We start from the raw sequence: 24137 nt of genomic DNA, 5'->3' as shown, positions 1-24137 counted from the left end.
TACTGGATCAACATTTTGAACCAAAAAGAAACAAAGAAAAACCAACATAAATGTGATCTTGTGTGATCCTGTCATCCAACTCTGGTTTTTATTCAAGTGTGACTATTTTATTTGTGTCTTGTGTGTTTAGCGTAACAATTTTAGTCATTTTGTATCTTTGTTGGTCATTTTGTGTCTTTTTTGGGTCATATTGTGACTTTTTTGGGGTAATTTTGTGTCTTTTTTAGTCCTTTAGTCCAACATAAAATGTGATTTTAAATCTTTATTTTTACTTTCAAAACACTATCATGCTCAATAAAGAATTTGAAATGTTGTAAATGTGAACAAAGGTTGCAAATATAATATAAGAGGGTTACATCCAGTTCTATCACTTTATATAAAATACATTTGACCTATTTGTCTCCAGTTTTACTTTACTTTTACTCAAACTTTTTGTTTGGTATATCATCATCAAACTGAAACTGGCCTCATGGAGTTTACAGCCAGAACTTTAGAGGTAAATTTACAGTAGGGCTCCACGCTGCTTTGTTTTCTAGTCTGGATGTGATGAAGAAGTCTGGATTTGGTGCTTTTGGAGACTCCAGAGGGTTAAGTGAGACTCCAGACCTGAGTTATTCAAATGATTTCTATCGTGTTGGTGTTCTCTCTCTCTCTGTTTGGGTTGATTACAGGTCTAATTATCCTCGGGTCTCTTTCAGATCAGCAGACTGTTTCACCAAAGTGATTTTGAAACAATGCTGACATGCAATTTGCAGATAATAGTAGCTTCACATTTCACCATAAAAAATGACGCTGCCAAATTGGAGATTCATCAGTGAGTCCTTCACAGTCACAAGCATTGTTTTAACTTGCAAAACACGCCGGAATGAACAAGAGAAAATTAACTCACTTTGCAAATTGCAGCTTTCATTTATACAAATTCTGTGAAACGGGACTCATTTAAGACAATCAAACCCAGGATTTCTACCCAAGGAGACCAGGGTTCATGTCCCTGTGTGAAGTAAACAGAGCATTTAACTGCAGTGCGTCACGATTTTACACAACCAACGCAAGTAACATTGTCTTCATAACTACCTCGTTTTTGGCATTTACAGTCGAGGTCAAAATGATTAGCCCCCCTGGAATGATGGAACATTTTCCTCAAATACTTCCCTATATTTGCAGCATTGATAAAACTTGATATTATCAAACATTCACCAGTGCTTTTAGTAGCTTTTGGTACATTTTGGAATATAAAATAATATTTAAGGCTTGCTTTATATCAACTATAGTGAAAAATGGGGTGGTCAAAAATATTAGCCCCCTTGATAAAATGGTCATTGAAATGTGAGTTACTGCTTTCAAAACACACCTAATTAACCAATCAGCTTTCAAACAACACCCGTGCAGTCAATTGGCTAATTAAGAACACCTGAACATTCAATCAGCATAAAAGGAGTGCAAGGAGCATGGCACTTGAACACATCATTGAGGGGGAATTGCTTCAGCCACCATGCCTTATGCTACCTATACACCAGAAGACTTTGAAAAGATTTGGAAAGACTCCTGCAAGACTATCAGCTCACACCTGCTCACATCTGAAGACACGTTTTTAGAGTTTTTAGTCCCAGCCTAGTCTCAGACTGAGATTCTACAAAGACTGTGAATCTTGCAGGGTCACTATTTACAAGACTACAACTAGATTTTCTTTAGCATTTTTTTACCTACCATGCAATATTTGTGTGTGCAGTGGTTTGTGTTGGAAAAAGAAAAAGAAAAGAAGACGCCACAAAATGCCCCTCACAAAGCTCAAAAAGGGTTTCTGTTTTTCTGACATGAAAAGTTGACTATTTTACAGTAAAAATAGACAAGAAGAATAGATAAGGAAGAATAAAGGAAAGGAAAATTTAGAAAATAATTCATGATGTACATTTATGTCGTATTTAATTATATTTAATTTATTTGTTTAATAAGAATAATTATACTTATCAGCTCTATCAACTTTCATTTAGTTGATCACACATTAATCATCAATTATTTATTACTTATTTATGTATACATTTATTTATACATTTTAACTGGGTCTGCTTACTATTCTCTTTACTATGAAACAGCGCCCCCAAAATCCCGCTTGTGGCCGTAAATATATTACATCTCTATATTTGTATTTAGGCTTGAGCTTACTAACATTATTGTGATGTAACTTTTTCCTGTCGAAGTGGTTTTACTGGCCGGTCTGCTCATCTATTGGTTGTTGATTTTGTTCCGTCACTGCGACTTGCGAAAATATCAAACACGTTTGATATGATCGCAAACCAAAGACTAGGAAAAGACTGATAAGAAACAGCGCCGATTACTACCTTACACTTAACGATCGGGATGACGGGAGCGCGCTGTGACTCCAGTAAGACTCCTAGATTTACTAAAGACTTTTAGTTTTTAGTCTGGGACTGGGAAAATCGTTTGGTGTAAGCCCAGCATAAGACAAAATAACTTAGCCTTGACCTCAGAAAAAAATAGTGGAGGCCCACAACCAACGCAAGTAACATTTGTCCTCAAAACTACCTAATTTTTGGCATTTATGTGCAGTTGTTTTACTTTTTAAACTATCTTTTATAATGCCTTACCAAGAAATCTTTAGCCCTAACCTTAGATAAATAGTTGTAACACATTTTTTGGTGCCTTATCCTAAATAAAGTACAAGTGAGATGGAATGAAACAGCGAGCAGCCGTTGAATGGACAGGGAAACCTATTGTCCCTATTTCAACAGGTGCATTAACCTACTAGAAGTAGAATCACAGTTAAGCTGAGAGCTGATAACATCCATTTCAATAGTCTAACTCAGGGATGGGCAACTTAAATGCTGGAGGGGGCCACAATTTTTCATCAGCACTACATAGTAATTATATAGTAATTATCATGACAGGCCTACATGGGGGTAAACACACCCTGAAGCCTGAAGTTCAGTGTTTTATGGTTTTATTTCAAAAACACTATGACTATGACACTAAGTGCACAGTTTTCATTGAGACATGTTAGAGGTCATGAATGAAATCCAGAGTTGGAAAATGAAACTAAGAAAATCTGTCTTTACAGTAACAGTACACACAATAGAGTGTTTGATGGTTCATTATTTCTGCTGGTGGAAATGTTAATCCATTCCATCTGAAACTTCAAACCCAGACGATCATACCTGTTTTTACAGATTGGCTCTATGATAAAGAATGTCATTTTGGCAACCCGGTGGGGTTCAGAGAGTTAAATTGAGTTGGGAAGCCGTCAGCAAAGCCTAACTTTAATTTTAATGTTCTCAAACAAAGATGCATGTTCTCCCCTCGTCCTAATGGTCCTAAACTGATACTAGCGTACTTTCTTGTTTTATGAATTAAGCATTAACAGTCTCCCTGCAAGCCTCACCAGGAAAGTTCCTGTACTTTTAGAAAGTACAAAGTACCTATTTTTTGTGCTGTCTTCTATACAGTTTTTTTTCCAAGACAGTAACCTTCTATTTGTACATTGTGAGGTGAACTTTAACAGCAACTTTAATGCCATTTAACCCATTTAGGCCTAAAACGCCTGGAAAAAATGCCTGTAAAATCTATTTTACCCATATAATATATATAACCTATATTTTTTAGTCATTTTATGTCTTTCTTTTGGTAATTCTATGTCTTTCTTTTGGTAATTCTGTGTCTTTTTTTGGTAATTTTTTGTCTTTTTTTTTATAATTTTGTGTCATTTTTTGATAATTTTGTGTCATTTTTTAATATAATTTTTAATGTTATATCAGTATAAGTCTTTATTACAGGATGATTACTGGAATAAATTGTGTCATATTATACAGGGCTTTTTATTTTTCTGGTGTGTAATTTAATGTTTTTTCAGCCAGTAATTAAACTTCCCCTGTCTTATTTCTCTTCCAGTTTGGCAGAACAGAAGTCATAGACAACACCCTCAACCCCGACTTCGTCCGCAAATTCATCCTGGACTATTTCTTCGAGGAGAGGCAGAATCTGCGCTTTGACCTGTGAGTTAACGATTGTCTCGCGTGTGCTGGTGTTAATGTGTGTGTGTGTATTGTGTGTGTTGTGCAGGCGTGGGTGCTGCTCAGTGTGGAGAAAAGTTGAGCAAAGGGTGAAATATTCATGGTCTGCGCAGTGGGAGATGTAAGTCTTCTCCCTTTTAAATAAAAGACAAGTTTTCATGCCACTTTTTTCCACCAGCATTTCCATTTGAATTCATCCCATTCATACAATGCTTTGAGACAAAATAGGGCCATGTGCACACGGTGAATCATGCACTTGGCACTTTGTGGTGATTATGACCTATTTTCAGTATTGTTCATTTTACTTGGGTATCCATTGAATAGACACGTTTGTCCTCACAGTTGTATGATAATGAAATCATCAAGCAAACAATAAGAAAACCTGCAAAAGGCGATTTATTCCAAACTCCTGTCTCCGTCAATTATATTTCATCTTTTTAAAAGATGTTTTCATTACTTACTTCTTTGATTGTTTATTAATTTGACTCATGTTTTATGATGCTGTGGAGAGCAGAAAAAGCCCTCATGAAAGTAACAAACGACCTCCTTTCAGCAGCAGATGCAGGAGATTGCTCGGCCTTAATCCTTTTAGACCTAAGTGCGGCTTTTGACACAGTCGATCATACAATTTTAATTGGTTGCCTTAAGCGCTGGGTGGGTATCTCTGGGTCAGCACAGAGTTTTCTCAGACCTTGCTGCTCACATAGAACCTGCTTTGTTAAAACAGAAGATTTCCTCAACTACCACAGCGGAAAAAAACAACAACTCAGGGGTCCCTCATGGCTCCTGTCAGGGCCCCATCATGTTCTCACTATCTTCTTTTTTAGTGTAATTTGTAAACAGAATTTGCAACGTGTATTTTCATTGGCTGTTGCTAGAATAAAAAGTCAGATCATACTGAAGATCATACTTCAGTTAGAGATATGTCAAGAAATGTATAATGTTTATTTTTAATGGTTTAATGGTACCTGATTTGTTAGACAGAAGATTTCCTCAACTACCACAGTGGACAAAAAAAACAACTCAGGGGTCCCTCATGGCTCCTTTGAGGGCCCCATCATGTTCTCACCCTTCATGCATCTTATTTTTTAGTGTCAACAGAATTTGTAATGTGTATTTTCGTTGGCTCTTGCTAGAATTAAAAGTCAGGATGGGTGCTCTGCTATGATCACTGAAATCTGAAACAATAGCTTAAAAATTTGATTTTAATGGTCATACTGTACTTTTTGAAGGTCATGATTTAGTCTGAGACATGTCAAGACATTTATAAAGTTTATATAAAATGGTCATAGAGTTAGATTTAACAGAATTTGGAAGAAAAACAGTTAATTCCTCCTCAACAAAGACATGAATATTAAAAGGGAAATCTGTATTTTTTAACCTGGAGTCTATTTTCCAGAATGTTTTTGTGTCTTAGGGAGCGTTCAGCCCTGAGCTGTCAAAGCTGTTTGGTCCTCTTAAAATGCCTCTGGTGCATTTTGTCTGATAGTCTGTTAGGTTTTTGCTGGTGTGAACGCTCAAACGAACTCTGGTGCGGACCAAAGAACCGAACTCTGGTCTGCGAATTTGAAAATCAGCAGCAGCACGGTAGCAGCAGGATGAAAAGTGTCTCATGGACAGACGTGATCTAATGATGACGTAAAGGCTCTGATCCAAATATGGTCAGATGATCACAGATGATGTGATCAGATGTGAACAATGATTTATCCACAGAATGGTGACTGATGGATTCAATCGCACAGCGGATCAAAAACTCCTCCAACAAAACATTAAAGTATAAAAAGTGTCAACTCTTTCCCTCACAGATTCTGTACAACAGACAAAGATTTACATAAAGCTCAGTGTGGAAGAACCAAACCAGATGAAAAACACAGAATCAAGTCCACCACACTTTATATGTGGAAGCGACTAGTGACTAACATGCAGTTTTTTATTTGGGCCAGTATTGAGAGAGAGAGAGCTGCAGCTGCAAAACGAGCTGCAGTGTAATCACATTAGCCAATTGTGCAGCTTCACCGTCCACTAAAAGTGCTTGTTTTAGCCCCTGACAGGCTCAGATTGTTATTTTAAGAGTCTGACAAAATAGGAAAAGGACCCTAGCCTTTTCTTTACCTTTTGCTTGATCCGGCCTGTTTGTTTCCTCGTGTCTGGCCTGCAAACGTCACGTCAGCATCGCGCTCGAGTGACAACAGCTTTCATGCCGCACACACAGAAGCGAGTGTCTATATAGGTCATGTCGTGTCTGAGGATTTAAAAGCGTCAAGCAGCAAAAGAGCAGCCAAACTTTCTGAGCAGTAACTGTACAGTGTAGGTTACAGTGTGCCCATGAATAAACACTGCAGCTCCTCAAGACCAAAGTAGTTTCCGTGTCTTTTCTCTCCAGCTGCTGAGTGAAGGAGCAGAGTGTGCTGCTCTCTGGCTCTGTGCAGAGACACTAGGTTGCAAAATGTAGATAAATAGATTTATTCACTGCCTTTTTATGCTTTTATTGGGCATCCACCTCATGTTTATGCATGTATTGGTTTGGAAAAATGGGCTTGAAGCGTAAATAAAAGCTTCAGGTTGTGTTGAGGTCCATGAGCTGCAGCTGAGCCTGCACGGAGCTGGTGCAGACAGCTGCACGGATTAAAATGAAACTGTAAGTGTTGCATGAGACGTGCGAATGAAAAACGCTTCTTAAAACGCCCGCGGCCTCGACATGAGGTTATTGTGTCTCGCTCAAGGAGAAGTCTCCCTCTGAAATCTCGAGAGGTGACTTGTTGCCAGAAGACAACGTTGGAAACTTAAGTGAGAGAGTTTGGAGAGACGAGTGAGGAAGAGAAAGTGTAGCTTGGAGTCAATAAAAGATTTTCAATAACTAGATTGGTTCCTGCTGCACTCAAATATCCTCATAAAATAAGACAACAGAGCAGAAATTATGTTTTATTTCTTTTTATTGGGCTCAGGCACTGCACCCAGGTCTGTAAAACAAGACTGCAAAAAAAGAAAAGTTGGGTGAACTCAAAATTTCAAGGCAACAAACTTCGATTCAATTTTAAGTTGGACAATTAAACTAAATATTTTAAGTTTTGTTTTTGAGTTTGCTCAACTCTGAATTTTGTCAACTCAACTGTAAGTTGTAGGCCTACTAACTTGTAATTTTACATTATAAGTTATAATAACTTTTAATCCTTACTTCTGCTAACTTCTGCAATGTGCTGAAGTGGCACAGCTATGAAATGTCAGCTAATGTTGCAACCACAATTTTGAGTTAGCATTGATACGCTAATGTCTACTCTTGTAGATGTAACAAGCAGCGCTGCTAGCATCAGTTAGCCGCTAGCTTTTGCTAATGACCGAATTTCACCGCTTTCCCACATTTCACAACAAAGAAATAAGAGTTAGCAGAACTATTGTCCCTTGTTGTGAACCCCAACTTAAAGATATAAGTAACTTGTTTTTGAGCATACAACTGGCCTCCTTTGTTGTGCCCTAAATGTCAATAATTTATATTTCCAAGTTTTACCAAGTTAAATTAATTAAACTGTTTTTGGCCAAAAAATACAAGTTGGCTTTTTTTTTTAGTGAAGCTGCTTTTCAAACATCATGTTGGAACCCACATATTCTGGACATGTACAAAATTAACCCTCGGGGGGTCTATGATGGTGGCGTCCTGATCAGATCATGTGACGTTTTACAAAAAAACTAGGTCAAATGGAGCGCTGCTATCAACTTCACTCCAAAGTACAGACTTGAAACTTTCTCCTAGATTTTGTTTGACATTCCTAGGTCATGTAAAACCAAAGATATGATAGTTTTAATTTGATAGTACAGAAATATTTGAGCGTTGGTGTAGCTCTCTGTGTAGTTTCACACACAGTTTGTTTTTGAGTTGCAGCTAACAAGGAAAAAAAAGCCATAAAAATGGATACCAATATGGGTAAAGTAAACATTTTTTTTATGTGGTACATGAAGGGCAAAATCAAAAGTATTCAAAAACGGCTCAGACCCCAGAGGGTAAAAACATTTTTGGGAGGAAGCTTTTAAGGCCCTAGAAGTAATATTCCACCAAAAGTTAAAGAAGATCCAACTGTGGCACTGCTGGGCCGAACGCTAATTGGCATTGATGGCAGACCTAAAAAATACTGCTTACTGCTCTCAAATGTATAACAGTTAAATGGCTAAAACCTGATCCTCCGACATATAGTAGATGGACTGAGAAAGTATTGGAAATTTACCATATGGAACATATAACATACAACCTGAGATTATAGAAAGAAAAAAAATTTCATTACTTTTAATTTGTTGTGAATTTTTGTTTTCCAATTTAGTTAGTTTTAATGAGTTTTTAGATTGAGTTTGCTAGTTTTAATTTAGTATTTATTTTTTTGAAATGCTTTAGTTTTAGTTTAGTTTTTATTAATTTTAGTTTTTTGTAATGGGGTATTTGTTGGATGGGAGATTAAAAGAGGTCATGGTAAATTTTGCCTTTATTTCCTTTGTCTTATCCATTTTCATTATGTATGAAAAAAGTTGACATAGAAGAAAACAAAGGACATTTTCACTATAATTTTAGTTAGTTTTGTAACCACACAATACAGTTTCAGTTAATTATCATTATCATTATCATTATCATTATATTGTAACATTATCATTATATTGTAACTTTTAACCCTTAAAAGAAAGTCTGAAATCTCAAAAAAGCCTTTAAAGAAGTGTCCTCACTCTGTTGGTTAAAAACGTGTTCCGGTCCTCACTATGTAGGAAGTACAAGAACACAAACACACACACACACACACATACACACACAAACTGCCTCCCTGACTCTTTCCTCCTTTTGGTATTATTTATCTGGGTTTTATTTTTTTGTTGCTGTTTTTTTCTTTTCTTTCCCTTACCCTTTGATAGTATTAAGTTATATCTGTCTTGGAAGAGAATTTGAAAAACTGAAATGACTGATGGTTGAATTTGAAATAAAAACTTAGTTAAAAAAAAAAAATGTTGAATAAAGTTATGCTGACATTACTAAAGAAACAAACCTGCAGGAAACATAACGGGACATATGTGGTCATGTCCAGATAACATTAGATAAGTCTGTATTGTAATTATTGTGACAGGACCCTAATAACACAATTATTAACTTTATTATGAGCTACAATATCCTGAAAAGAAAAAGGAAACAGAAGGACAAATGCTTTATTATCATTGAAACTATAAACCTTTTTTTTAATGGATGTATGTGTAAAAAGTCTCCCCTGAGATTCTCCATCTGGTTGCATTTTTCTCTACTCTCTGGTATCCAGCTGCAGCTCTGCTGTAATATAATATTTCCATGTTGTCTTGTCCTCATCAGAGACACCTGTACTTTTAGTCACGCTGCTGTTGGAAGTTTAAAAAGAGTTACATTTCCTCATGTAGCTCTAAAAACTCGAGCTGTCCGAGTAATTATGCTAATCTGGATTTTTCTCTTATTGTGTTCCTGCCTCACGCATTTTCACTGTATTTCTCGTGATCGCTCATGAAATATGGAACGGCTCTTTTGTTTGTTTACTTGTTGGCCTGTCAGCGCGGCCACATGCTGCTTACAAGCTGTGGGAGGTCACAGTGAAGGTCTAGGAGAGACGCTCGCTGCTGCTGCGTCTGTGTGTGTGTGTGTGTGTGTGTGTGTGCAGGCAATGCATTGTATTTAAACTCAATATACATTCAGGGTCATATAAAGTCTCATACCTTTAGGCATGTAAGCATGTTTGTGCAGATATATAGAGGGATGTTTGTGTGTGGGCGTTTGAATCTGAGCAGTTTGTTTTTTAACCCTCTGAACCCCAACAAGCAGTTTCAGGGCATTTTTGGCTTTTTTTACTCACTGTGGCCTTATTTCACTGCAATATGAAAAACATATCATATAAATTTAGTCCTGCAGCTCTGTGGAATCAGCACAGGCATGGCTCCAAGTGGGAACAACTCAAACATGTCTTTGTGCAGAATTACACAGTTAGAATGACAGAAATCATAAAAGAAAAAATGCAAGAAGAATTTTCGGAAAATCAAATTTTTTTTTAAATGGAAGTGCCCACAAGTTGTCAGGAATATTGAGAGGGGGAAATTGTGTCACATATTGTACATATTGAAGTATTGTCATGTTTTCAGCTTCTCCTGTCCTCTCCTCTTAGCTCTGTGTAAACAGCCTCTCCTCTCCTCTCTGCTCTGTGTAAACAGCCTCTCTTGTCCTCTCCTCTCTGCTCTGTGTAAACAGCCTCTCTTGTCCTCTCCTCTCTGCTCTGTGTAAACAGCCTCTCCTGTCCTCTCCTCTCAGCTCTGTGTAAACAGATTCTCAGTGAATATTTGTCATGTGACCGTTGGTCTCAGCAGAATCAATCATGTCTTCAGTGTCTCTGAGGAGCAGAATTTAATGTTTTAACAGGATCTGGTTAGTGCAAACGCTTTATTTTAAATGACACATGCAGAAGTTTCTTTCAACGATAAACAGTGTCTTTTTGGGAACCTTTTAAAGAAAACAGATGAAGTGCAGACATTTTCCAGAGTATCATGCAAGATGTTTAAAGCTGAAAAGCTGTGGATACAGAGGATATTGCAAAAAAAGTGTGTGCGAGCTTGTGTGTGCATGTGTGTGTGAGTGTGTGTGTGTGTGGCCGACTCCCTGCAGGGCTAGTTGTGAGTGGGTGAGCATGAGGCCCCGTTATTATCTGCTGGGCTGATGGCCTTACGAACACTCCCAGTGAGGACATGGCTTGCTTCCCCACTCACTCACACACACACACACACACACACACATATACACACAAACTGTGCCCTCAGAGAACAAAATTCTCCAACACACAGATCTACTCTTTGCCCCTCACGCTGAGCTCTAACATGCATGCTCACCCACACATGCACACATTCTCAGAGTCCTGGTCACAGGACCAGTGGTTTCCTGAGCTGTCCTGAGGCCTGGAAGTCTTTTTTACAGTAGCTCCGGCTGCTCCCCCAGCCCTTCATTACCTCCACCTCCTGCACTCCCACGCAGCACCTCACATCCCTGCAGGACATCCACACAGCCAGCCAGACAGCACAGAGCTCCCCACAAACCGCCAGCATATCTGCTATATCCCTTTAACCCAAGACCCCAAAGCCACGACACACATTTCTTCCTCTGCTGCCTGAAAGTCCTGTTAACCCCCTAGCTCACTGCCGGCCATGTTCACTCCTCCTCTGTGCTGTATTGTTTTTTCATGGTTCTGAAACTTGAGATGCTCACTGGAGCCAGTGGAAGCCCCCGGGTGGATGGTTGTCTAATCAAGTGTGGCAAATTGGATCAGACCTCAAAAATGATGTGAGATACCCTCCAAAAGGGATAAAAGCTGTGTTAGCTTTGTTTGTCTCACTCAATTTAATCAATATTCTGTTCTAGTTTGAACCAAATGCATAAGAACCTTGAATCCAGTATACTTCTCATCGTCACATATGATGTTTTAAAAACAAAATGTATGTTTCTGGTCATGCACATGCACTGTGCTGCGTCTACACGGTGGTGGACTGGAGCTAGCACTTAACAGCATGGCTAAAGAGGTCAGAAGACTGTAGTTTTACATTAATATATAATCACAACACTGAAATGATTTTATGCAATAAAAGAGGCCACTCTTATGCGATGAAGCATACGGTGAAGCTGCTATATAATGCAGCCAGAGTACCTCGGAATAGGTAGGTACATGAGGACACTGAGAGGGGCAGTTGTCCCCTCTGGCTCTTTCTTTGACTCCACTGCTGGATATAATTATAGATATAGTTTGATTTTGTTTGTTTCTTGGGGGTTTGAATCCACTTATTGAATGTTGCTTTGAACAAAAACGTTGATCTAATTAGTGTAATATATTGATATATTTGCATGAGGGATATGAAAATAGGTGCATTGTCAAAACATAAGCATGCATTCTTGAATAGTTGATGTATTTTAGTGATTCTCAGACCTCACTTTCACTAAAAACTAGCAGTGCACCGATTTCCTTAATTTTGCAGGATCGGTGATCGGACGATTTTTTTTATGTCAAACCGATCTTATCTACCTCCGCAAAGGTCTGAAAGTGCATCTGCACATACGCATACTTCTGCATAACTGTGTTGTAGGTATGTTGTACTATAAAGAATCCAAAAACTCAGGACACTTTATTTATGGTTGCAGTTCTTTTGTAAGTTTGTCCTGTAAATTGTTGCTATTTATTTTAGGTTCAAAATGTATTAACTACCTCAGACATTGTGATTTCCTTTATTTGTTAAAGAAAAATACTGCTGTGTTATTGTTTTACAATAAAATAAGATTCAAACATTGAAGGTATATGCTCTGAGTTATAAAAAAAAAATCGGTATCGGCCAAAATTGAAATCGGCAGGTCAGGCTTTTTAAAAATCGGTGATCGATGATCGGCCGGAAAAAATTACAATCGGTGCACCCCTAGTTTGAATTCACTTATTGAATGTTGCTTTGAACAAAAACGTCGACCAAATGAGTGTTATATATTGAATATTTGCATGAGGAGTATGAAAATAGGTGCATTGTCAAAACATAAGCATGCACTCTTGAATAGTTGATCTCTTTCCCGATAATGTAATAAACCCGATAATGTAATAAAAATCTGCACTTGAGTCCATTGCAAATGTAATAAAACCTAATAATGTAATAACTTCCTGATAATGTAATAAAGTGCATTTCCCAATAATGTAATACACTTTTTTTTTTTACCAATAATGTAATAAAGTATAACATTAATGGGAGGTTACTATATTATCAGGTTAGCCTTCATTTTGCAAGTCCTAATAATGTAATAATTCCCCAATATTGTAATAATTTAACAGCAGACCACCCATTACTTGGGTTCAAGTGGTGATACTGTGTAGGCAACTCTAGCTCCAGAGCTCTAGCGCCACCAACAGGTCAAAGTTGAATGTTTATTAACTTTTGACCCGTTCATCCGTTTTTCACAAATGAGGTATCCATGACGACACACGAATGCATTCAACAGCTTCTTGAAATCTAAAGGTGCTTGGTGTTTTACTTTATTACATTATTGGTTAAAAGTGTATTACATTATTTGGAAATGCACTTTATTACATTATTGGGAAGTTATCACATTATCAGGTTTTATTACAATTTCAATGGACTCAAGTGCAGATTTTTATTACATTATCGGGAATTTATTACATTATCAGGTTCTACAACACCACATTCAGGACCAGTTACTGCACCGTGTACGTGGTAGTAAAACACTGGTTCGGTTTCTTGTGTCAGCCGAGTATGAAGCCTTAACGAAGCTTCATGAAGCTGTGAGGAGGCGGGGCTGGAGTGTCGGCGTGCCGCTGTGTGTGCTGCTTCTCTGGCCCCGTTTGTTTGTTTGTGTGTCTTCATTAGTCATCAGTTCAAACGCAGCTCTGAGCAGCCGCCCCCCCCACAGACAGCACAGGACCAAGAGAAACCCTGTCTGGCCCAGTGCCGATGCAGAGTGATGTCATCCACACACACACACACACACACACACGCACACACACGAGAGTGCACATGTCCCACGGCACCTCGTGAGTGCACATTTGCTGTGTGGCTGAATGTGTGTGTGTGTGTGTGTGTGTGTGTGTGTGTGTGTGACTTAACATGTGCAGCCAAGTCATCATGCATTCTTCATTTGGTCGTTCTGATTTCTGTTCACACAACATATTAGATGTGTGTCCATCCTGAGGTTCAATTTAAAGGTTTTATGAGGGAGTTTTGGATACAAATCAAGGGTTTATGGATAGAAGCTGCAGGATACAGAGCCCTTAGAACATTTTTTTTATTTTAGATTCTGAGCTATATATATAAAATTAACCCTCTGAACCCCGAAATGTATGTTTTCTGTAAAAGATCGCTTAAAATACACCATTTATCGATTCTAGAAACTATAAAAATGGGCATTATCATTGAAATGTGAACCTTCTAAAAGTCCTTCAACAGATCATAGGTTACTGAAGTCTCTGTTACAAAAATCGACCAAACGAAGCTTCAAATAGTGATATTTTCTGTCAGAATTGCTTTATTGTAAAACATGTCCAAAAATATAATGTTTGCACAAACCAGATCCTGTTAAAAACTTCTGCTTCTCGTGACAAATATTCACTGAAAATCTGTTTACACAGATCCGAGAGGAGAGGACAGGAGAGGCTGGAAACATAACAATTTTTCAATATGTACAACATGTTTATATATATACCTTTGTACTGTGGTATCATCGTTTTCATTGTTGTTGTTGTGGTGGTCCCTTATATTATTCTATGTATGTTATTTTTGTTTACATTACATCTAATTTGTAAACATGCTTCTGAGTCTTTGTTGTCTAGAATTGTGTTTTAGCGTCTTGTTTTCATATTGTGGCTCCTAATAAGTAATCCACTGTTCTTTTTTGTTTATTCGTTAATAAAACAATCAAAATCAAAATCTACAATATGTTGAGACACAATATTTTTTCCAACATTCATGACACTTATGGGTGCTGGGAGAAGAACAAATATAAATAAAAATATAAAGTCCATTCCAGCCCGTTTTTTAAAAGATTAATCAGAGAAATTCAACTTGCATTTTTTCTTTTTTTTTAAATGATTTCTGTCATTCTAACTGTGTTGTTCTGCACAAAAACATGTTTGAGTTATTCCCACTTTTAGCCATGATTGTGCTGATTCCATAGAGCTGCAGGGCTTATACAGTACTGTCCAAAATAATAGCAGTCCAATGTGACTAACCAGATGAATCCAGGCTTTTAGTATATTTTTTTTATTGCTACATGACAAACAAGGTACCAGTAGGTGCAGTAGATTGTCAGAAAACCTACAAGACCCAGCATTCATGATATGCACATTGGATTGCTATTATATTGAACACTACTGTATATAGATTTTATATATTGTAGTGAAATACAAGGACACAGTGAGTAAAATGTAAAAACCCTGAAACAACTTGCTGAGATTCAGAGGGTTAAAGCAAATTTTACATTCTGAGCTATTTTTAAAAATTTTTTTAAACACTTTATTTATAGATTTTTAAAGTTACAGAACAGTAACATTAAACAACAAATCAATCCCACCCACCCACCCCTCACAAGGCTGAAATAAATACTTAATAAAATAAGTAAAATAAAAATAAATATGAAATAATAAAATGTAATTTATGAATCAAAAAAAGGAAACAGAAAGGGGAAAAAAATAAATAAAAAACAATTTATACTTTAATGTACAGACACACAAACACACACATATTGAAGCACTTATACTCTTATATAAAGGTATGACAGGGACTTCCTATTCTATAATCCTGTTCCATTCTGAGCTATTGAAATGAAATTGACTACTAGGACTAGGACGTATATGAGCAGTATGTTTCCCTTTTCCTCCCCCATCACTTTCTCTCTCTCTGTCTCTCTTCTTGTGTCTCATTATTAAATAAGATTACATGAATGATTCATGAACATTTGGGAGTGACAGAGGCAGGGGGCGAATAGAACATGAAGCGCACCTGTGCTTTTTGCCGTCGGCACGTTGCGTAACAGCAGCGTGTTTCCTTGCTCTTATGGAATAACATTAGTAACGTCGCTGTATTGGACACAGCGGTGCCCACTTTTTGTTATCCTACATGGCATGATGTCTGTTGCACCGCTCTCCCCTTTACACACTCCGCTGCACACACACACACACATATTGACACACACCTGAGACACACAGGAAGGTGACGGGTTACTGGGAATAAATAAAGCTGGATAAATTGCTCTCTGGAGAAGTGTGAGTGGATTACATGGTTTGCATGATGGTACTTGTGGTTTTGGAGTAAATCCACACTGTAAAAAATGTAGATTTTAGGGTGAAAAAACTGCTAAACCATGACAGTAAAAGACCGTAAAATGATAAATGGGTTAATTCAGTTTCAGTAACAATGAAACACAATGTATATATCAGCCAAAACAGTATTTTTTTTACATTTTTTTAAATACATTACTCCACTGTAAAATACACTGGCACTGTGTTTGTAGCAAAAATACACTGTAATATATATACAAGTCTTCATTTTTGCATTTATATTTTGTAAAATTACTGTTAAATGTACTATACACCATATCCCTAACAAAAATATACTTTTTAATACTATTTAATGGTAAAATCTTGAATTAAATATAAAGTATTTTCTTGTCAATTATATGGCAGAACAGCGTTTCTTTTGAGGGAAAAACTTTTTATTTTTTACAGTAAAATACCGAATAAAATGGCAATCTTGAACATGAAATCAACAGTATATATTTACAAAGTATTTTCTTGTCAATTATATCGCAGAACAGCGTTTCTTTTGATGGAAAAACGTTTTATATTTTACGGCAAAATATGGAATAAAATGCCAATCTTAAACATGAAATTAACAGTGCTAATATCATTTTACTGTAATATTAAAAAAAGTTCTACCGTATTTATTACAGTAAACTTCTGGTAACCACAGCTGCCATTTTTTACCATAAAAACAACTTTTTTTTTCTTTTTACAGTGCATGATTGTAGTTTTGTAGTTTTTGCTGCCATATATCCAAAAGATTCATTACTTTACAGAAAAATATCTATTATTTATTTACAGCTTTCCGTGTTGTGATATTCCAGTGCTGACAATAACAGTTATACTGTTGTATTGAAATATTGAGGTCATGCTCACATAGGATAGCATCATGTAAATAATCCAGCATTTCTGTCTAATCTTTGCCAAGGAGGTTGTGTTTTTTCCTCTGTGGTTTGCTAAACAGGATCAGGGAAAAATAATTGACCTGATTTTAATGAATCTTGGTGGAAAAGTGAAGCAGGAGGAACCTAAACAATACAGGCTTTGCATACGACCTCATATATCGTCACACTGTTAAAATAATCGCCTGAGTCATTTTTTGTCAAAATTGTTTTTTTTGCCTAAATCATCTCCTCATAGCCACCTATTGTAAAATTGCCTACATCCTCAGTTGATCAGATCATGTGATTTTACCCCTTTAAGATAATGGCCTATGTCAAGTGTGTGACTTAAGCGTATTTATTATGCCTATGTCACAATTAAATGTGACTTAGGCAATTTTTTGAACATGCCTTTGTGACTTAAGCAAGATATGGTAACACTTTATTTTGAAGGTGTCTACATGAGAGTGACATGAGCGTGTCATAAACATGACATGGGGTGTGTCATGAACATTAATGACACTTTGAAGTAACATTAATGCTTGTGATACTTGTCATGTCATGTTTCTGACAGGCTTGTGTGACTCTTATGTAGACACCTTCAAAATAAAGTGTTACCATATCTTGCTTAAGTCACAAAGGCATGTCCAAAGATTACCTAAGTCATTTATTTCTCTTAAGTTACATACTTTACACACAGTGTTATTACCATGCCAATAGCCATCCTTTGTTACATCCTTTTAGAGTTAAATAATCAATAAATGTCATATGTTACACTTCTGGTGAAGTTTTTTGTGTTTCCTGCAAAACTTGAAAAATGAGGCGATTATTTTAACAGGGTGACGATATCAGGGTAAGGAGTCAATGAAATTGTATTATTATTATTATTATTATTATAGTTTATCATCTATAATTTAATCGCCAGAATAATTAATAATAATATAATTTTTGGTTGCACCAATGTCTGTCCATCCTGAGGTTCAATTTAACCCTTGTGAAGTCTTAATATTCTATGTACTCCCCTTCTCTTGAGGGTAAAAAAACCCACACTATTACTAACTTAACTCCTAAAATGAAGCAGCATTATTGTATTTAAAACACCAAATCTATTTTTCCACGAAGAAACAACCTGTCTTTTATCAAAAACTTTATGAATATCTGGATTTCCCCCCTAACAGTCCAGAAAAAAGTCTTGAACTACTTTGGCATTATACAGTAGTTATACAGATTAGTAACAAAATACTAACTATTTCCCCGAACTTCAAGGTGTATAAGGGTCAATGACGTGATCTAATCCATTGTCAGTTGGTGTAATCAATATTTATTTATTTTTTTCATAAAAATCTGATATCTATATCTATATACAGGAAAACAAAAGTGAACTAAAATGAGAAAAAAAAAATACAATCCACGTTTACATTGAAACACATTTTACATAATTTGTCAAAACTTTAGAAAAAAAATTGTTGTTTTTCTAAGAATATGTTCTGCTCAATATTGATGAAATGTGTAAATGTAGAAATAACAGAAAGAAAGAAATGAAAGATGTTTTTTTAATGTTTTATGGTCATTTTGTGTCTTTTTAAAGTAATTTAGTGTTTTTTTTCAGTCATTTTGTGTCTTTTTTTGTTCATTTTATGTCTTTTTTAGTAATTTAGGGTTTTTTTAACTGTCATTTTGTGTCTTTTTTTCGTCATTTATTTGTTTTTTTGTTTTTTATGGGTCATTTTGGACCATTATGACAACACAAGGGTTAACATTTTTTTAGATTTTGGATCTGAAAAAAATGTTGTGGAGATGCAGAAGAAAAAGGCAAATGTGTCTAGTTTTTTTATTTTAAAATAGGAAATATTCCAAACCTAAATACCATAAATGCCCAATGTAACATATATGTCACATCACAGATCTTTAACATTTAGGGGTAGTATTTTTTTTTTTTTAAAAACATCAGAAATGTGTTCTAAGTGGTCCACTTATAGAACACATCCTTTAAGGATAACTGGGTCTGGGTTCTTATGAGTTAATTATTCTTTCATCTGTCTTATTCTTTTATCTGACTGCTACTAAACTGAAGAATGGAGAATATTCTGGGTCGAATGTGAAGATTTGCACTTGGCAGCCATTAACGATCCTGAGCTCACTAATATGGTTGCACTCTGAAGCGTGAAATCGGATCACTGTAAAGCTTTTGATGCTGTAATCACGACCCACTTGAAACCTGAACAGCTTCTTTTAACAGCGATTATTACCGGACAAGTGCGTTGCAGTAATGGAGAAGCTAATTTGTGTTCAAACCTTGCAGCCTCTCACGTCTCCGTCTCCTCTACAGGTACGATCTGGACTGCAAGAGCGACAACCTCTCCAAACACGTGAGTGTCTCCTTCACCTCAGCTGTTCAACAATCAGCCATGCATTCATGGAGATATTATACAGCCAAATGTTTACCCTTCCAGTACAATAGCAGCCTGATATGAATCAGAATGCCAGAGGTAAGAGTGGCAGAGCAGGAACAATCGTGTTGGCATTTAAACTCTGCAAATGAAATTCAGACGTTTTTTACACCTCTGTGAAACGTTTTTTTTGTTGCTTTCTGTGTTTCTGAGCAATGCAAATGCACGATAATAACCTGAAACTTGAGGCTCAGAATCACCATCACAGTGACTTTAACTACAGATGTGGAGGTGTAGTGGTTTAATTATAGAACAGCTGCCAGAATAACAACTAACACGTGCAAACAAGACTGATTTACAGTTGCTATCTTGCAGGAATTAGAAACAACTCTTTACATTTAGATCATTTCTAGTGGGGTTTTTTTCTTGCCCTGTATTGACAATAATCTATAAACAAAAATATATACATACAGTCATGGAAAAACATATTAGACCACCCTTTTCCTTCAATTTCTTTCACATATAATGCCTGGTACAACTAAAGGTACATTTTTTTGGACAAATATAATGATATCAAACAAAAAACAACAAAAATAGCTCTTGAGAGTTTAATTTAAAAGCTAATATCTAGACATTTTCCATGGTTTTCTTGATCATGATTTTGGTTATTATCAAGAAATCCATGAAAAATGTCTAGATATTAGCTCTTAAATTAAACTCTTATGAGCTGTTTTTATTGTTTTCATTATATTTGTCCAGGCAAATGTTCCTTTAGTTGTACCAGGCATGTTTTTAGTCATTTTGTGTCTTTTTTTGGTAACTTTGTGTCTTTTTTAAGTAATTTTGTCTTTTTTCACCCATTTTTTGTCTTTTTTTGGTCATTTTGTGTCTTTTTTTTTCTTTCGTAATTTAGGGTTTTTTTCTGTCATTTTGTGTCTTTTTTTGGTCATTTTGATACTGCCTCCAGTGGCGACCCCTGTTTTAATGCCTGGTACAACTAAAGTACATTTATTTGGAAAAAAATAATGAAGAGTGAATGATATAGTTGATATCTAGACATTTTCCATGGTTTTCTTGATAATGATTTTTGTTTATTATCAATAAAACCATGGAAAATATCTAGATATCAACTCTAAGATTAAACTATTATGAGCTGTTTTTATTGTTATCATTTGTCCAGACAAATGTACCTTTAGTTGTACCAGGCATTAAAATGAACAAGAAATTGAAGAAAACAAGGGTGGTCTAATCATCTAATCTTTCAAAGTGCACATTAATGAATAGATTTCCTCTGTCCAAGAGATGTTTGACAAGTGAGTTATCAGAAAAATGTCCTGATTTTTGGTCGATTCACTCATCGACTCCTTCACTAATCATCATCAGCACCAGAGATGTTGGTTATCTGGTTAAAATAGGCGCTTTATGAGTTCAAAGTGTCCATGAAATGGAAGTTAGTCCATGTTTAGCTTCTGTACTCTGACATATTTGTCGGTGAAACTGAATATTTAAGGGGTGTAAAGTTACAAGAGGGATTTAAATCAGATCCTTCACTCACCCGCTGGCAGAAGTCTGCATGGAAACCCTGTTTTTTTTTTTTACTGTAACCCTGGATTCTCTGCGTACTGATATCCAAACACACAACTTCTATCTCTCCTGAGCCGCGACAGCCATGTGCCGACCACTTCAGCTCGTCACCAAAAGTCTCATTTGATTGGATTAATTTCTGTAAGTGCAGGATGACTCATTAAACACTGAAGCTGTTTCACTGGGTTTACAGGGATTTTGATGTAAAATGACTGTTGCTGTTTTTTGACACACATTTGATATATACAGTCAGAAAAAAATATTAGACCACAATTTTTCTTCAATTTCTTTTTTTTTAATTTTAATGCATAGGTCTTAAACTCGCGGCCCGCGGGCCAATTGCGGCCCTTGTGACGATATTTGTGGCCCCCACCTTGATATGAAGGTTCAATGTGAGTTTTATATGAATGGCACTTTAGTGTGTTGTGTGTGGAAGGTCCCTTTATTGCGCAAGATGGAGCTTTGTTTTACTTGTTAGGGTTATGTAATGTCATTTTTTTGTTTTTTGGTAATTTTGAGTCCTTTCAGTCATTTTGTGTCTTTTTTTGGTCATTTTGTGTCTTTTTTTCGTAATTTTGTGTCTTTTTTGGTCATTTTGATACTGCCTCCAGCGGCCCCCAGGTAATTTGAATTTGAGACCCTGTTTTAATGCCTGGTACAACTAAAGTACATTTATTACGAAAAACATAATGATAAAGAGTGAATGATAGAGCTGATATCTAGACATTCTCCATGGTTTTCTTGATAATGATTTTGGTTATTATCAAGAAAAACCATGTCTAAATGTCTAGATATCAGCTCTTAAATTAAACTCTTATGAGCTATTTTTCTTGTTATCATTATATTTGTCCACACAAATGTACCTTTAGTTGTACCAGGCATTAAAATGAACAAGAAATTGAAGAAAAAGTGTGGTCTAATAATGTTTTTCCATGACTGTATATCAAGTCATGAATTAATAATTTCACAGGGACTTTAACAAATAGATATAAAATAAAAACCTTGTGCAGCTTTTGGCTCTCGGCATTGAGTGTAAGAGGAAAAGATGGCTCATCAAAATGATCAAACAGAGAGCAGGAGAGATCAGTTACAACTTGACAGGCGTTTCCCCAAGTCTAAAACACAAAAATATTAGACACAAATGTCAGCTGACGGGCTTTAATAAAGCAGAGAGATATTATCAGCTCTATCAGACGTTTGCTTGTTTCTCCTGCGAGTGCAAACATCCCGCAAACCCTCCAGCTGCTCTGATGATGGATTAAAGGTTAAAGTTTTGCCCTACAAAGCCTACAAACTGCAGTACAACTACATTTTTGGTTGAATTTTAGATATAACTCAAAATGAACTCCTTGATGTCTGTTTTATCTTGGTGACAAAGTTTTAGATTTCAATTTTGCTTTATTTCAGAGAAATAATGATATAAAAATTAGAGTAACTACAAATTCCAACTAAGTATATATATACGAATTTAAACATAACACCAAAGCAGACTGCAGTAACTTCACAGTGTAGCCTTGTATTTCTTCATTGTGTTGAATAGTGAAGACAAGAATAATAGAACTTTTACGTTTATTTAATAGGGAAATTATTATCTAGATCAGGGATGGGCAACTGGAGGCCCAGGGGCCGCATACGGCCCGCACCCTCACTTGAAGTGGCCCTCAGTACAACTACATGCATTTGAGCATGAAATCTTAAAAGTGCAGTGTAAAAATGCACAAAATTACTTCTTGCAATTAATGTTGGTCTGCTGTTCTTGCACTGATAAAAAAGAAATCACAGTAAGTTATTTTTTATTTGCTTCAAACCTTTTGTATTCCTATTTATACTGCTATACATGCATTTGAGCATGAAATATGTTAAGTTACTGCACTGTTAACATCTTTAAAATTGCAGTTTCATCATATCTGGTTAAGTGCACAGTCCTATACGTGGCCCTGTGGTAGTGTCCATGAAAATTGTGGCCCCCTGCAGCATTTAAGTTGCCCATCCCTGATCTAGATAGTGATTAAGTAAAACAACTGGGATAAAATGATATTAAGACTTACATATAACATTACTTTAAGTCTAAAATACACAAATCTTTGAATAGAGTTGTTAAAAAAATTTAAATACACTTCTAAAAAAAACTTTTTGAAAATGTTTTTTTTTTAACTGAAAACTAAATATAAAATCTTAAAAGAAGACGACAACATTTGAGTTACTGCACTCTGGTTTTGCATTACTATTATAACTTTTTACAGCAATGCAAAACCAGAGTACAGTAACTACATGTTTGGGGTCAAAGGTCAAATAAATCATCTTGATTTTTTTGCATAAATGTTACATCATCAATACAGGTAGTCATATCATACCAACTAAAAAAAAACTTCAAAGCAGTTTTTCTCAGTTTAACCCTTTGCGTAGTTACTGCAGTTAGACTTTGTAGGGCAGAGTTCCTCCCAAACATTACTCACTCCGCCTTTTTTTGCTCAAGCTCGACCAGCCCCATCTCCATTTACAGATTCCGCTGCCCTTCAGCCCCATCCTCCTCCTCCTCTGTCAGCTCCAACAGAAGCTCCAGCAGCACCCTGCTCCAGTTCTGTCTGTAACCTGGGCTCCATCTCCACCCCCGGCCCCTCTCCTCTCCCCATTACCCGGCTTCATACTCATTGCCAACTGCAGGCACTTCTTTTTCCTCAGCCCCCACCCCAGCGTGCCCTCGGGCTTCCACTGAGAGCGCTGAGCAATGTGAGCGTAGCGACTCACTCTCAGCATGAAGGCTGAGGACGCTTGGATGCGTCCTGTCGTCGCTGTGGATGTGTGGGATTGGAGATCTGGCACGCAGTGATGGCTCCATTGTCCGGGCACAGTCCATCCCCAGTCGCTATAAATAACAGGAAATAAGAGGAAAAAAAATTGCACACAAGTACAGTATCTCTCCTGGCAGCTTCGGTGACAGCGTTTGATGATCCTCCTTCCTCTCATCAAAGCAGATGTTGTTCCTGCACCATATGGTTTGCATACCTTGTGCAGATATGGCTGCAGGGGGAGACGAGCACATGGAGCGTACAGTAAAAATCTAATTAAGGCCCGTTTGCAGGCAGATGAAATGGATGCTGCCGTTTCATTCTGACAGACGCTTGTCACGGCCTCGTGCACAATCCTTTATTTGTTTATTTTGGTGGTAAAATACACCAATATCCCCCCTCGCAAACAGTAATCTCGTTCAGAAGTCTTTAGTAAATGAATGCAAGCAGAGAAATGGCTTCTTTGTTTGCAGGCAGTAATTAAGCGGCTGTGTGTTCCCTGACGACTGTTTGAAAGCAGTCAGGATTTTACTGCAAACTTTCATTACCCCTTATTCAATGTACTGAAGTAAAATTAGCTTTTTAAAAGGTTTTTTTGTGACATGTTTGTCCTTATTTGACTGTTTAATGTAATGAGGCAATAAAAGAGACTTTACAA

At 36.6% G+C, this 24137-nt stretch overlaps 1 protein-coding gene across 1 annotated transcript in view; it reads left to right on the top strand.

Annotated features, from left to right (window-relative positions):
- LOC131973180 (copine-8-like) overlaps positions 1 to 24137 on the top strand; it is a 116446-nt gene that overhangs the window by 29412 nt on the left and 62897 nt on the right. The window contains exons 4-5 of the mRNA XM_059335066.1: positions 3904 to 4007; positions 19046 to 19085. Coding sequence (XP_059191049.1) covers positions 3904 to 4007; positions 19046 to 19085 — 144 coding nt within the window. The remainder of the gene's footprint in view (positions 1 to 3903; positions 4008 to 19045; positions 19086 to 24137) is intronic.

The sequence above is a fragment of the Centropristis striata genome, chromosome 6 (assembly GCF_030273125.1).
Source record: "Centropristis striata isolate RG_2023a ecotype Rhode Island chromosome 6, C.striata_1.0, whole genome shotgun sequence".
NCBI classification, from domain to species: Eukaryota; Metazoa; Chordata; class Actinopteri; order Perciformes; family Serranidae; genus Centropristis; species Centropristis striata.
The sequence above is the reverse complement of the archived record's forward strand: the minus strand, read 5'-3'. Positions and strand labels throughout refer to the sequence as shown.